Source organism: Misgurnus anguillicaudatus, unplaced genomic scaffold (genome assembly GCF_027580225.2).
Source record: "Misgurnus anguillicaudatus unplaced genomic scaffold, ASM2758022v2 HiC_scaffold_33, whole genome shotgun sequence".
Taxonomy (NCBI): domain Eukaryota; kingdom Metazoa; phylum Chordata; class Actinopteri; order Cypriniformes; family Cobitidae; genus Misgurnus; species Misgurnus anguillicaudatus.
In genome coordinates, this window is record NW_027395283.1 from 2,222,896 (window position 1) to 2,238,912 (window position 16,017).

General features: G+C 41.6%; 1 protein-coding gene across 1 annotated transcript in view; it reads left to right on the top strand.

The window, feature by feature from the left end:
* The first annotated feature begins 3,141 nt into the window (after positions 1 to 3,141).
* LOC129439005 (uncharacterized) overlaps positions 3,142 to 16,017 on the top strand; it is a 74,907-nt gene continuing 62,031 nt past the window's right edge. Inside the window, exon 1 of the mRNA XM_073865723.1 lies at positions 3,142 to 8,929. Coding sequence (XP_073721824.1) covers positions 8,593 to 8,929 — 337 coding nt within the window. The 5' untranslated portion in view covers positions 3,142 to 8,592. The remainder of the gene's footprint in view (positions 8,930 to 16,017) is intronic.

Sequence of the window (16,017 nt, forward strand, 5' to 3'; positions counted from 1 at the left end):
AGTATAGTAAATGGACTCATGAGGACTGCTGCAAAGTCATATTCTCAGATGAAGCCCCTTTCAGTCTGTTTGGGGCATCTGGAAAAAGGCTTGTCAGAAGAAGAAAAGGTGAGCGCTACCATCAGTCCTGTGTCATGCCAACAGTAAAGCATCCTAAAACCATTCATGTGTGCGGTTGTTTCTCATTCAAGGGAGTAGGCTCACTTACAATTCTGCCCAAAAACACAGCCATCAATAAAGAATGGTACCAAAATACCCTCCAACAGCAACTTCTTCCACGGTATAAAGTATACCCGGCCGTTAAGTCTGCTCTCACTGTGGAATAAGCTTCTCTAATCCATTTCAATTCAGAGATCATCAAAGAGTTCATACTGGAGAGAAACCATAAAGGCTGGGATATACCTTTTGCGTCCGTGCAGCTTTTCAAGTATACTCCCCGCGGCTACACGCGAATGGCCGCGTTCGACACCATACGCAATACAAATGATTTCTTATTCAAATTATTACTCTACCAGGCCGTCAGGGCAGCACTGATTTGGCGACATTTACAGTACATTAATAGTAGGATAGGTGAAGAAAAGTAACCGATCCACCATTGCAAACACAGTTTAGAACAAACAACAAAGAGCAGGAATCAAACATTATGTTAACAAACATGCTCCACAGCTTTCTGTTCTTGGAAGAAGTAAAAGTTAAAGAAGAAAATCGATAGTGTGTGTGCAAATGCTGTCTATTTCCTTTGTATAATTGTTTGTAGTGGAGTATCCTGTCTAAATATTTCCACGCGCATGAGCTGTTGTATGTGGACTGTATGCGCACTGTCCGCGCAGTTCAAATTTTGGGCTGCACGCGGACGGTCCGCGTAGCCAACCGCGGACCCTCCTGATGACGAAAATTAAGTCCCTAGTATACTTCCGGCTTAACACAGTAGTGTCTGTGGGAAGAGTTAATCAACAGTCAAACTTTGTAAAGCACCAGTGACCTTAATAAGGTTATGACACCAAAAACAGTTTTAAATATTATTAAAGAGTAACTAAACCCTAAACCAACTTTTTTAGTTAATGATCTGTAAGAATGATGCTTTATTAGTGCTGTTCATTGATTTGAGTAACTTTTTTCACATTTGGGGATAAAGTTTTTAAATACTACAATATATGGTGTAAAAATGCCTGACTGCTGCCCTCCTCAGGTCGATCGGTGGCTAGTGAAGTTGAATTTTCCTATTGGATGTTGTGGTACTAAGTTACTTAAGCTGTATGGTGTGACATAAGCAGGTTCAAGCTCGCCTCGCCCTTGTTACAATCTCACCACACCCTTGGCAAATTCTCCATTTTAGAGGCTGACAGCAGCAGCCCCCAAATCAGCCCCGCCCTCGGTTGGTCCCCTCTATCTCCATTGGGGTCTGCCCAATTTTCTTGCATTTTTCAAATATTGCCAGTGGGTGGAGTCAGGCTCTGACTTGGGGCCGGTTGCACGTAAAAATATTGTGTGTAAGTCCTACGTCGGGCTTAGCTACGTCCGACATTGTGAAAAATATTTACGCCTGTTGCACCATCTGAATCTACGACCAAACGCAGCTACGCTCAGTGTAGATGATGCACACCCCAACGTATGCATTTAACAGTGATATTTAAATGCCGTTCGCATTTACTATACCAAAAATGGTACACTAATAGATGACATATGAGAGCTTTCCCCATGTTTACCAGTGCGCTCTCCCTCAAGATGCCTGCATGTAGACTCATCAAACACATTATAACAGCTCTAGTTTCAAACAAAATTAAATCAAAGCTTTTAATAAGTTCTCTACAGTGTCTTTGTAAGTATGTATTTTATTATATAATTTATTAGGAGTCTCTCTACCATGCATGAAAGCACATTGCGTATCCTGTGCACGCGCCAATGTCTTGTCACATTTCATTATTTCTATTTTGCCATAGAAACAAAGTCAATACTTTATACTTACACCTACCCTTGACTAGACATAAGTTTAAAGGTGCAGTGTGTATATTTTAGCAGTATCTAGTAGTGAGATTGTGAATTGAAACCAGTGGCTCAGTCTACCGTTCACCAGAACGCACAGAGAAGCTATGGTAGTAAGGACAAACATGTTGTTGTCTAAGACAAAATAAAAATGTGCTTTGTAGAGCAGTTTGTTCGTTTAGTGCTACTGTAGAAACATGGCAGCACGAAATGGCGACTTCCATGTGAGGGGACCCGCTGTGTATTTAGATAAAATCGGCTCATTGTAAGGTAATAAACACATAACTGATCACTATGTAAGGTCTTTTTACACCACTGATAATATAGTTGTGTATATTATATTGCATTTCTGTCTAGAGGCTCCTTCTAAAAACTGCACCTTTAAGTCTCAGGCGTGCGCTACGGCTAGATGGTGCAACAGGTGTTTATTCTACGTCTGACATAAAGTGCTTTTTACGTCCAGAGTAGTCTTATGACTGGGTTTAACGCCCAGCTGGTGCAACTGGCCCTGGGGGTTTAGTTACCCTTTAATAGTAAAATAAGAACAAATAATCAAATGATGAGCAATATCGCATAAATTCAACAGAACAAACATACATATGAAATAAAACTGTGCTGTTCAGGTTTTTCAGATTAATCTAACAGTTCTGTATTTTGGAGGTAAGGTGCCAAGCTGCTAAAGAGTGTATGTGTCTGGGAGCATCCATACCGTTCATAACTATATACAATAGTGCTAATTCATGTTGGTTTTCATATTTTATTTACACATTTATCATTTTTATCTCTTTTATAAACTATTTTTTATGTGTCAAACTTGTTTATTTTATATTGTGTGCTGTGTGATTTTACATACTGTTTTCAAAGTTTTAATGTCATGGGACCACATTGTCATAAATTGTTCATTTAAGGTGGTCACTGTTCAGATTATTCAGTAAATTCTTTGTTCATTTTTACAATGATTACGTCTCCTGACTCCTGCTATAGGCCTATTATCTGTGCTGGTAAATTAAAGTTTACAAAATTATTCAGTATTTTGTCTTTTTATTCTTTCTAGGAAAGTTAAAGTTATTGCATAGAGATTATCTTGACCAGATACACAGTGTGATATGTTAGCACAATAGAAATGAACTGCAAGAGCTTGTAGAGAGGAGTAAAGACTGCTGAGAGGAACACCACTATATTTTGAGGATATTGTGCATATTTTACAAGCATGTCACAGTTTCACTGCACAGACACCATATATTGTATAACAGGTTCCCTTTCAATACGGTTCACTTCGCATTGCGTCAGTTAGCTGACACTATGGGGGAAACTCCTGTTGACTCCGTGACTGAAGCCTATTGGTTAACATCTGTACAAAGTATAGACCAATGACGTTTGAACCCGTTTGACATCCTTATATAAGCGCAGTTCAAGGGTCAGGAGCTCATTAATTTCTCCTTCAGCGCGAACCTCTCGCTGCTCCGAAAAAGAAGCCTTACCTCGCCGTCGACAAAAGCCCTGCAGCGGAGTCCAGGCCTAGCGTCTTCCCCTGCCATTTTCCGGTTGAGAACCGAAGACAGCAGAATCCAGGTCTAGCGTCTTCCTCTGCCGCTTTCCGGCCGAGAACCGAAGATAGCCTTCGCTTGCCGTGGTACGAGCCCTGTGCAGCGGACACATGCCTGACGAGGTTTCCCCTGTGGCTGCCCAGTAAGATCAATATTTTTAATATAAACTGTAAGCTAAAAGAGCAGGCGCTGTTGTAATAGTGTCCAGCACAGCGGCTTGAGTGAGTCTCCCTGCTACGAATTTCCCCCGAGCGCGTCACCGGTCTGGCACCTCCCACGCCGGGACCGCACATATATGCTTCGGTTGTCTTATCCATGTTTCGTGCTCCCCCTGCTGTTCCTTCCTCACCGGGATGAACACACGGTGAGCCATGAGACTAGATGGATGCATAGACAAGCACACACGGACTAACCCCCCCTGTGTTGTCACATCGCAACCGTTCATGCTTACAGAGGCCCTTCGCTCCTCTCACATTCATTGGCGAGATCTCTGGCACATATATTAATCCCCCGAGTGCATCGGGTGATACCGTTCATACGACGCATGGCTGTTCTGTCTGTGTTGCTGCTCCCCTCTGCCGTTCCTCTCTTGTTGAGATGAACAAGCGGGGGAACCGTAAAACTAGAAAGATGCATACGACAAGCAAACACGGGCGGGTCTGCCCCTGTTCCTTGTCATACCACAGCCACTCGTGCTCCACGCTCGCGGAGTCCCTCGCTCCTTTCCCCGCAGTGGTGAGGTCTCTTAACGGCTTAGTTAGCACACGGTCTTACGGCTCGCTGCCTCTAAATGCAGCTGTCTAGTGTTCAACAATTACAGAGCTTTATGCCCCTCCCCTCCTGGAGCGGCCCGATCTCATTCGTCTGCTCGATAGGGCGGATTCGCCGCTATTGGAGCACCAATAACACCCATTATAAGAGCTAACCGGCTCACTAATCGTCTATACAGAGCTTCATGCCCCTCCCCCCTGGAGCGGCGCAATCTCATTCGTCGGCTCGATAAGGCGGACACGCCTCTATTGGAGCGCTTAAATAAACTGCAAAACCGCGGGCCTCACGGCAGACTTCCTCTCTGCGATGGGTTCAGTCTGACATTACACCACCTAGACATACTGCTCTGCTCCGTGAGCCGCACAGCTGAACCTTTGCAGCACAGCTGCGTCGACAGAGAACAAACTGTCTGGGGAGGAGGGGTTAAGTCGCGCCTTGGCTGGACTGCCCTGAAATGTTTTATGTGTGCTGTTTATCCAAAACATACAGTGTAATATACAGCCTCAGACTTTTGCATCAGACGGCTACTCAAAGGCTTACAGCCAAGCGGTTTATGACGTTTTTTCGGCCATATAGCTGATTTATATCAGCAGATCCAAAGACGCTCACACCTCCGCTCCGCTCCAATACTCAGAGATATTAAGGGTAATATCAACCTCAAGTGAGCTTGCTACCCGCCACAATAAGTTTCAAAGCTCAAAGCGCGCGCACAGTCAGACGCACACGCCATCTCTTTTAAGACAGGCTAAGAGACCCCTCTAACGAGCCTCAGAAAGCTGAATATCGTGGCATTCTGTTCATAAGTCCACTTCAGTTTGACTAAGCAAAGGTCCCGCCCCGAGCTGACGGCCGGGAAGCTTATGCTTAAGTTACACACAGCTGCATGAAGTGCTACCATTACGAGATCGCCAGCATCTGCTGTGGGTTGAACACGCTTTACGACGGCAACCAGCCTTCGGCGCGTGGAACGCCCGTTTGTCTCATATCAATCACCTTGTACTGTACATACGGTCCATTAAGGAGATGATTTTAGCACTGCAGCACTCTCGACCATGTTATTGTGATAATGCGGTCGGGCAAACTACGGTGGTTTCATTATTTACTGAACCAGACTGAAATCTCGACCCCTGTACAAGCTGGCGAGTCATCTCCTTTTATAAATTCATTGCATCGCTTTATAAGCTAATTTTTTAGACATATTAACCCGTTACGATGGGCATGCGGGGATTGCTTCTGTGAGACACGACCTACGTGCCTTATGACACGTTGACACGAGCTGCTAGGACCCCTTTCGCGAGGCGTCCTTATGCAAAGTCTGATCTATTCTGTCTAGTGACAGCGAAAGTCTACCCCCTGCGAATTGTAGGTGGAACAGCTTTCTCCTCACTACAGAGGCTCGTGCATGGCGGCTTTCTCCCCCTACGTATATATATATGTGGCGGTGACAACAGCGAACCACGCTTGTACGACCGACCATTCACTTTATTCATAAGCCTGTCATTTCTCAGATGCAGATGGTGCCCGAGGCGCAGCGCTCTGGAACTGTCCAAGGTCCTGTATGACAGATACGTCTGACGTACATCAGACGATCAGCTGTTCATCTGCGTCACAGATCACTCACTAGCGCACCTGTCAATACAGGTTATTTATGGATCGTTGACGTTATGTATGGATTAGATTCTCGGGCATGGTCTTAGAAGTTTCTCATTTGACATTTGTGACATGGCCGGCCACGTTGTCAGTTTACAGCTTCGACATCCCTGCTTCGCGCACTACTGAGGTTTGTTGCATTAAAGGTGCACGCGTTAGCTCATCTGTATGCACGATATGGGTTTTAATTATATGCGTCCACCGTGGGCTTAGAGAAGCTCACATATGCACGCTATAACATTTCGGGATACACTAAAGATGCGCTCGGAAAAGCTCATCTGTATACACGGCTGTGACACATACATACAGTGTTGTTCATCTGTGTACGTTCACGGTGCGTTGGGTGCCCAACGCGGCCGGCCACGTTGTCAGTTTACAGCTTCGACATCCCTGCTTCGTGCACTACTGAGGTTTGTTGCATTAAAGGTGCACGCGTTAGCTCATCTGTATGCACGATATGGGTTTTAATTATATGCGTCCACCGTGGGCTTAGAGAAGCTCACATATGCACGCTATAACATTTCGGGATACACTAAAGATGCGCTCGGAAAAGCTCATCTGTATACACGGCTGTGACACATACATACAGTGTTGTTCATCTGTGTACGTTCACGGTGCGTTGGGTGCCCACCGTTACGTTCATCAATCATATCTATACGCATTCACGGTGCACTGAAGGGTTCATCCGTGTGCGCACAACTTATTATCAGAACACATGACGGCGCGCCTGAGAATCTTGCCAGCCTGTGCATTATAACACTCTGATTCACCTATATGCATTTACAATGTATTCAAGTGTTCACCTGTGCCCTTGCAATTTATAGACAATACACATTTACGACGCGCTTGGAAAGCTCACCGATCTGTGCACTATAATACTACCTATATGCATCCCGATGCGCTCGAGGGCGCACCTGGGTTCACACTGTTGTGGTATCTGTATAATCCCACACTACGAACCGTTCTGCCGCATAATATAGTCAGATCGGCCGTTAGTGAGCTTCGCAGATCACTCACTACGTATGTCTGTTGCTTACAGTGGTTATTTAGATGGATCGTTGAAACCATCGCTCTGGCTCATGGCCCTCTATGAGCTATGTCCTATATAGAGCCCACTCTGTGCGAGTTGGCTTCTTCATGGACTTGGTCTACAGGGGTATCTATATTTGATATCTGCTACACGGCCGGCTGGTCTTCCCCGTCTACGTTGTCAGATTGTACAGCTTAATCGTCCCTGCCCTACGAGCGCAGGTTCTCTCGGCTCAATCATGCACGCTCATGTGTTTTATGTGTACACCACGGTGCGCTCAGCGAGCTCACCAACGTGACTCTGAATTTACTTATCTCGCACACCCGCGCCGTGCTTGGTATCTTGCCGTCTTGTGCTATGTTATGTGCCCCCGGTGCGTTTAAAACCCCACCGTGTGCGAGTCAACATTTTATATGGTGCTTACACATTTGCTTTAAAGCTGTGAATATGCCGGGTATAGGGCCACACGCAGTGTCTCTCCGGTAAGGCACTTCAGTACGTTGTGTATGCACGGCGTGATGGGATTACGTTCCCCCATAGCGTCAGCTAACTGACGCAATGCGAAGTGAACCATATTGAAAGGGAACGCTTAGGTTACTCACGTAACCCCGGTTCCCTGAAATAACGGGAACGAAGCATTGCGTCACTTGCCGTGCTACAAACGTCTACGCAGCGTTAACCAATAGGCTTCAGTCACGGAGTAAACAGGAGTTTCCCCCATAGCGTCAGCTAACTGACGCAACGCTTCGTTCCCATTATTTCAGGGAACCAGGATTACGTGAGTAACCTAAGCGTTTCTTTTACTTTATTAATAGTATTTTAATGACAATCACAGTTGAATGTAATGTTGTAATAAAAACGGAAAAATGTCTTTATAGGTATCTATACAGATGAAAATAAAGGCTTTAAACTTCAACTGCACTTTTAATTTGCACATTCAAGAGAGAATAATTTAAAATATTATTTTAAGTTCCTTTAAAAAATGTGTTTATTTAACGGGAGGAAAGGAAACTGTAGAATTAATAATCTTACAACAGAAGTTATATGATAAAAATAGAAAATAACAACCTACCAGGGATGATTTGGATGATCAGGGTTTTGCTACTGTATTTTTATATAAACATATGGCAATCAAAACAGCTTTACTGCATGTTTTTTTTTCATAAATGAGGATAAGTAAACCTGATTATGAATTTAGGTCATATATAAAGCTCCTGACTATAAAATGGAGGTGCAGCAAATTTCTTATCATAGGCTGTATGACTCATCTATGATTAACGGCTAGTTGTGTAAATTTTACATTTAAAGGCAGTGTATCTAATTTTGAAAAATGCTAACTACTAGCACTGAAACATGATCACGAACCCACCATCCAAAGTCACATCTGACCTCACTTGTTTTGCTAAATCCATTGTAAAGCAGTGAGCGTATTCTGTCTCCAGTACAGCAGGAGGCGCTGTAGCTCTTTAGTCCGCAGATAAACTCACTAAAGAAAGAAAGAAAGAAAGAGCGCGCGTGTGATGTGTTTGTGTATCCTCAGTGTTTTTCTCTCTTGCGTGTTTCATTGAGTGTAAACAGAGTCTTGTCTCTGTGTATTTTAGTGTTAAGACGATGCGGGACACTACAGTGTGTGACAGTAAACAGAGCTTACAGGAGGATCAAACCTTCACAGAGTCTCTGGATTCTGTCTGTAACGCTGGAGAACAGCAGCAGATCCTGCAGACCAAACTGAAGATGTGTTCAGTTAAACTCATCGACTGCACGAACCTCATGATGAAGATTAAAACTGAACCCACAGAAATCAAAACTGAACCCACAGAAATCAAAACTGAACCCACAGAAATCAAAACGGAACCCACAGAAATGAAAACTGAACCTACAGAAATCAAAACTGACCCCACAGAAGAGGAAGATCGCACTGAGGAAGATGATGATTTTATTCCATCAGGTATGTCTCCTTATTGTCGTGTTTTTTTTTTACAGTTTTAACTGTCATGTGAGCACCTGTTTTGGGTTTTCGGTCACAAACTAACTAATCAAAAGACCCAAAAATTTACATTTTAAAGGTGCTTAGGCTATATTTCATAGACTTATTGAGGAACATGCATGTTGGCTTAGTTAGTTCAGTTATATTTAGGTTAGTTTAACGTTACAGTAACGTTAAAATAATGTTGTTTTTAGGTTAGTTTAACATAAAACTAAACTAAAAATAACGTTCCCCTAACGTTATCCTAACGTTATCATAGGTCTACTGGTGTAGGTCTTTAAAAAAACTTTTATTTTTTTAAATAAGTTTTATTACTTTTCCTGTGTTTTGCAAATAACCTTGCCATACTGTACAAATGCATAATGTAACACATTAAAGAGAAGCAGACAAGAAATTAAATACAAACATAATACATTATTTCAAGCTAGATACAATAGATGCTAATAGCACAGTGCATAGGTTTCTCTGCTTTTCCTGATTTCATTGTGAATATAATTGCCTGTCTTGGCGGTGTATTTAATAATCACATTAAAGGCACTCTAAGCGAATCTGTGTGACGTCACTTTTTGTTGACGTTTGAACTGTTTTCAAACCAACGGGCGAAGCTTACTCCTCCCCCTCCCTTCCATGCTTTCATGAACGCGCCCAACCCCCACCCTCAAATCCTTCTTGTCGTTTATTGGCTGAAACACTTTGTTATGGTTTCTAGGAGGCTGTTTACACTTGGTATTAACATGTGTTTTCGTCGATCGGATCACAAGTGGACACCGTTAATGCCAGGTGTAAACGGTGTTCAAAACGTTTTTTGCTCGTCCACTTTCGACCACTTTCAACCACATCCAGAGGTGGTCGAAACCACTTTCGATCGGATCGCTTTGGAGTTGCGGAACGCACATGTGGTTGAATGCGTTCGAACAGCCACACGCGACCGCCTTCTCTCCGCCCATTTATCTAATCTGAGGTATTAAACACAATGTTTTACGTCTTTTTTGACTTCTGGCGTGAACATTCGGTGAACAGCGCTATTTTTAGCCTTTCATTGATAAAACAAAGCGGCTGATCTCCGTAGTTTCGTTTTGAAAGCGTGTGAAAGTTGCGCGATCCTATTTCATCAATTGTGCTAAAAATTCAAAGAAAGCTCTTACATACTCATGTACAAAACACTGTGCAGCATGTTTACTTGCTAAACAAGCAGTGCACTCCGACATATTATTAGTTTGCATCCATATAAACTCATAATTACTCCCGCTCGGGTTTGAATGACAGCAGAGAGACTCGCCCACAGTCTCCACAGACCACCCTTAATTCAATTCAATTCAATTCAATTGTATTTATATAGCGCTTTTCACAATTGTTGATTGTTTCAAAGCAGGTTTACATTAAAGCAGTGAAAAGCACAGAAAATCGACAGATCGCACAACAAAATACACAATAGCATGAGCAAGAGATAACATTATGCCATACATACCTTTCAATCACTCCTCTGCGCTTGGCTATTAATAGCCCGATTCGGGGTTTTATTAGTCTAGTTTTGGAGTTTTGACCTTGCATTGTGGTTTGTATGTGCACAAAGTAGCGTTCTATTCTTTTTCCTTATATGTAGCCTAAACGAGTAAGGAGAGATTAAACATTTCTTAAGAATATTAATAACATTTTCCAACTTTTGAAGTGTTGATGAAAATGAGGATTTAGTTTATTTATTTATTAGGTTGTACAAACTAGCTATTGTGAGGTGAGTACCATTACTAAAACAAATTATGTGAATGCCTTGTTAAAGAGAAACGTTTTAAGTCTAGATTTTAAGGTATCTACTGTGTCTGATTCTCGGACATCGGTTGGTAAATCATTCCATAGCTTTGGGGCTAAGTAGGAAAAGGATCTTCCACCTTTAGACTTTTGATATTTTATGGATAATTAAGAGACCGCAGTGCACATGATGGATTGCATTCTGATAGTAATTCTCTAAGATATGAGGGTGCTAGGCCATTTAAGGCTTTGTAGGTGATTAGTGATAATTTAAAGTGTATGCGATATTTAACTGGTAGCCAGTGTAAAGATGCCAGAATTGGACTTATGTGGTCATACTTCTTAGATTGAGTAAGCACTCTTGCACAAGTGTTTTGAACTACTGAAGCTTGATTACCTGATTTGCATGGCATCCTCCGAGTAACGAGTTACAATAGTCTATTCTAGAGGTCATAAAAGCGTGGATAAGCTTCTCAGCATCTGATGCAGACAGCATATGGCATATTTTTGAGATATTTCTAAGGTGGAAGAATGCTGTGCGGCAGACGTTGGAGATATGACTATCGAAGGATAAATTGCTGTTGAACATCACACCTAAGTTCCTAACCGTGGAAGATGGCACCACAGTGCAGGCATCTATGGGTAACTTGTAATCTGTCATATTATGTTTGAAGCGATTCGGTTCGATAATAAGTATTTCTGTCTTATTGGAGTTGAGCTTAAGAAAGTTATGTGCCATCCGGTCACTAACATCGCTAATGCAGTCTGTTAGCTTAGAAAACGTGTGTGTTTCGCTGGGATGTGAGGAGATGTAAAGCTGGGTATCATCCACATAGCAGTAAAAACTTATGTTATGTTTCCTAATAATGTCTCCTAGAGGTGTGTATAACAAGAACAGGATAGGACCTAAAACTGATCCCTGCGGTACACCGTATTTAACCAGGGAGTGATATGACTCTTCCTCGTTTACATAAACAAAGTGATAGCGATTGGTTATATATGACCTAAACCAGGCTAAAGCCTGACCACTGATACCAACATAGTTTTCTAGTCTATTGAGTAAGATTGTGTGATCTAAGGATTGAGATTTCACCACGATCGGATGTTAATAGGAGGTCATTTGTAACCTTAAGCAGCGCTGTCTCTGTGCTATGGTGGGGCCTGAATCCTGATTGGAAATTTTCATATGTACTATTATTTGTCAAGAATGTGCGTAACTGGCTTGCCACTACTTTTTCTAATATTTTAGAAAGAAACGGGAGATTAGAGATTGGTCTAAAGTTATTAAGCTCTCCCTTATCAAGGTGTGGTTTTTTATCAGCGGTTTAATAACTGCTAGTTTGAAAGCTGTTGGAACGTATCTAGGGCCCTATAAAATCCGTTTTATTTTTTCCCAAATTCCGTTTTATTTTTTCCCAAATTCCGTTTTCTCCGTTTTAATTTTTGCAAATTCCGTTTTATCCGTTTTAATTTTTGGCAATTATATTTTTTACCCTTAACTTTTATTTTAGTCATAAAAAGAGTGTGCCTTTAATGTTAATGATTAAAATGTAAATGATTTGGGGGAAAAACTGGATAACAGGATTACTTAATGACTATAAAAGATGCATTTACACACGCACATACACACGCACGCGCGCGTACACACAACTCAATTCAATGCATTGTTTTTTAGTGTTGTTGCAGGAGGCTACAACAAGGTGTCAACGCAGTGGTGCCTTCAGAAGTGCCTTAAACACATCAATCCAGCGGAACGCGATCCATATTTTATACACAATCGCTTGAAATGCATATAACTTTACAAATATACACAGTATAGTGATCTGACTTAGGACAGCATGAGCGCGCAGCTCTTTGCACGTGCGAGCGAAAGAGAGACAGAGAGCGGCGCCATGATGCAGATGATTATATTTTAAATGCGAGAGATAGTTAGTTTGCCTCAGCTCGCTTGAAACGCATAAAACTGAACAAATACATGAGGATTTGTGTTCGCACTTCGGACAGATGCATGAGCGCGTGACAGGGAGAGGTACAGTGAGACAGACATGGATGAGAGAGTGCATGTATCTTTGCGCTCACCGTGAACAGAGTGTTGACTAAACTTCCAAAATAACAGTTCTCCGGTCACATAAAAGTCACGTGAGACCTGCTCGGAACTAAGTGCTTAGCGTCGAATTTCTTAATTTTTTCGCTGACGAAAGCAGAGTCGTGGAGAGCCACTTCGCCAAGGTTTCAGTGTTTTGGAGGAGGTCTGAAACGACGGGAGGGGGCGTGTCGCCCAGATTTACTTCCCCCGGTCTGCATTTCCCCAAGACATACGTCCGTCTCCCACACAAAAACATAATTTTTTTCAAAATATGTAACATTCCGCAAAATTCGCGTTAATACTAGATTCCGTGTTAATTAGCCAATTCCGCGATTCCGTCCGCGATTCCGTGATCGCGGAAATTATAGGGCCCTACGTATCCTATTTCTAGCGTTGAGTTAAAGATATTGAGTATTGGGGCTGACACTACAGGGAATACCTCTTTAACTCTTTACCCGCCTGCAATACCGCTATTATCCACCAGGTGGCGCTATTCCGCAACTTATAAAAACTGGAAGTATTGCCCTAGGGAAAACAGTTGTATGTCCGTCTATGTTTTAAAGATCGCTCTGCATGTGATCTCTATCAAAAGTCCTTCACAAAAATGGAATTATCTCAGCTTTTTGAAATTTTTCAAAATTTTGTGTTTTTGATGAAACCTACACATATTTGAGAGGTGATAAAAACAGAATACATGAAGGTAGGATGAAACAGATTTTTTGTTTGAAAGCAGAGGGTCTGTTCTTTTATTTCATATATTGTATGTTTATATATTTAAAAAGGAACATTTTCTGGAAAGCATTAAACTTTTGTGAAAATCATGAAAAATGCTGGCGGTGAAAGAGTTAAGTAATTTTGTGGGAACGGGGTTTTATATGCAGGACGATGATTTGGAAGATGTGACTAGTTTAGAGAGCTCATCTGTTGTAGAAGGTTTAAATGAATCAAGATGTTTGTATGGTAATCTTGTGTTAAATGAACTATTGGGTAGAGTGGTGGCTGCTTGGGTAGCTACGATGTTTTCCTTAAAGGAATAGTCTACTCATTTTCAATATTAAAATATGTTATTACCTTAACTAAGAACTGTTGAATCATCCCTCTGTCATCTGTGTGTGTGCACGTAAGCACTGGAGCGCGCTGCGACGCTACGATAGCATTTAGCTTAGCCCCATTCATTCAATGGTACCATTTAGAGATAAAGTTAGAAGTGACCAAACACATCAACGTTTTTCCTATTTAAGACGAGTAGTTATACGAGCAAGTTTGGTGGTACAAAATAAAACACAGCGCTTTTCTAAGCGGATTTAAAAGAGTAACTATATTTTATGGCGTAATAGCACTTTTGGGAGTACTTCGACTCGCCTGAAAAGTCTGCTCCCCTTCTCACTCTCATAATGGGAGAGGGAGGGTGTTACTGCGCCGAGTCGAAGTACTCCCAAAAGTGCTATTACGCCATACAATATAGTTACTCTTTTAAATCCGCTTAGAAAAGCGCTATGTTTTATTTTGTACCACCAAACTTGCTCGTATAACTACTCGTCTTAAATAGGAAAAACGTTGATGTGTTTGGTCACTTCTAACTTTATCTCTAAATGGTACCATTGAATGAATGGGGCTAAGCTAAATGCTATCGTAGCGTCGCAGCGCGCTCCAGTGCTTACGTGCACACACACAGATGACAGAGGGATGATTCAACAGTTCTTAGTTAAGGTAATAACATATTTTAATATTGAAAATGAGTAGACTATTCCTTTAATAGCTGTAATTTTGTTAGAAAAGAAGTTCATGAAATCATTACTATTGTGTTGAAGTTTACTATTGGTTTCTGTTTGTTCTTGGTTTCTAGTCAGTTTCGCAACTGTGCTAAAGCGGAAACAAGGGTTATTAGGATTCTCATTTATAAGCTTGCTGAGATGGGTAGATCTGGCGGTTTTAATAGCCTGTCTGTAGTGTTTAACACTCTTTTTCCATGCTGCAAACCATACCTCTAACTTTGTGCTTCTATAATTTCTTTCCATTTTTCTAGCTGCCTTTTAAGGGCTGCGGTGTGATGGTTATACCATGGAGCTGGCAGTTTTTCTTTGATTCTCTTTTTTCGAATGGGAGCAACGGCATCCAACGTGTTAGAACAGACATTGTTCAGGTTTTCTATTACAATATCTAGATCGTCACAGTTATCTGCTACATGTTTCATTTGGGACAGGCCTGGAAGAGTGCTAATAAAGCTATCTTTAGTGGTGGAAATTATTGTTCTGGCTAGTCTGTAGCATGTTGTGGGTCGAGTGATCCTATCTAGAAGTACAGTGTATGACACAAGGTAATGGTCAGAAACTGCATCACTCTGAGGTGATATTTCGATGTCAGTAATATTGAGTCCGAGTGACAGAATTAAGTCTAATGTGTGCTTACAAAATGTGTGGGCCCTGACACGTTTTGTTTAATACCGAGAGCATTTAGAACATCCATAAACGCATGTCCTAATGCATCTTTTGGGTTATCCACATGAATATTAAAATCACCAACGATAAGAGCTTAATCTACAGTGACTACAAGCTCAGACAGGAAATCTGCTATTTCTTTAAGGAAATCTGCATGGTGGCCCGGAGGTCTATAGATTGTAGCTACGGCAAAAGAAAGCTGTTTGTTGTTACGATCAGTTATTTCCATATTTAACAACATTAGTTCAAATGATTTAAATTTTAATTCAGATTTTTGCTTTACTTTAAAAGTTTTTTGTATATTGCAGCTACACCACCCCCTCTCCTCTTTAATCGAAGTTCGTGTTTATAATAAGTCTTGTGGGGTGGATTCATTTAAACTAATGTAGTCGTCTGCTTTAAGCCAGATTTCTTTTAAACAGAATGCATCTAAGTTTTGGTCTGTAATTATTTATTTGACAATAGGTACTTTATTGGTAAGGGATCTAATGTTAAGAAGGCCGAATTTTAACATTTGAGGTTCATCTGTTAATGTATTGTTTTCTAATTTTATGTTAATCAGATTTATACTAGATGTGGCAAGCGGTTCTCTGTATTTGTTTGTTCAGGGAACAGGTACAGTTGAAATGTGTTGATATTCTGGTAAGATTGACTCGAAGTGCTGGGATATAAGTGATCTTGACATATCAGGGCAGCTAACAGACGGATAGTTAAGCCGATCCATCTGTTTCTTGACCTGGGCCCTGGATAGTCAGACTATATCAGAATTAAGACTTTTG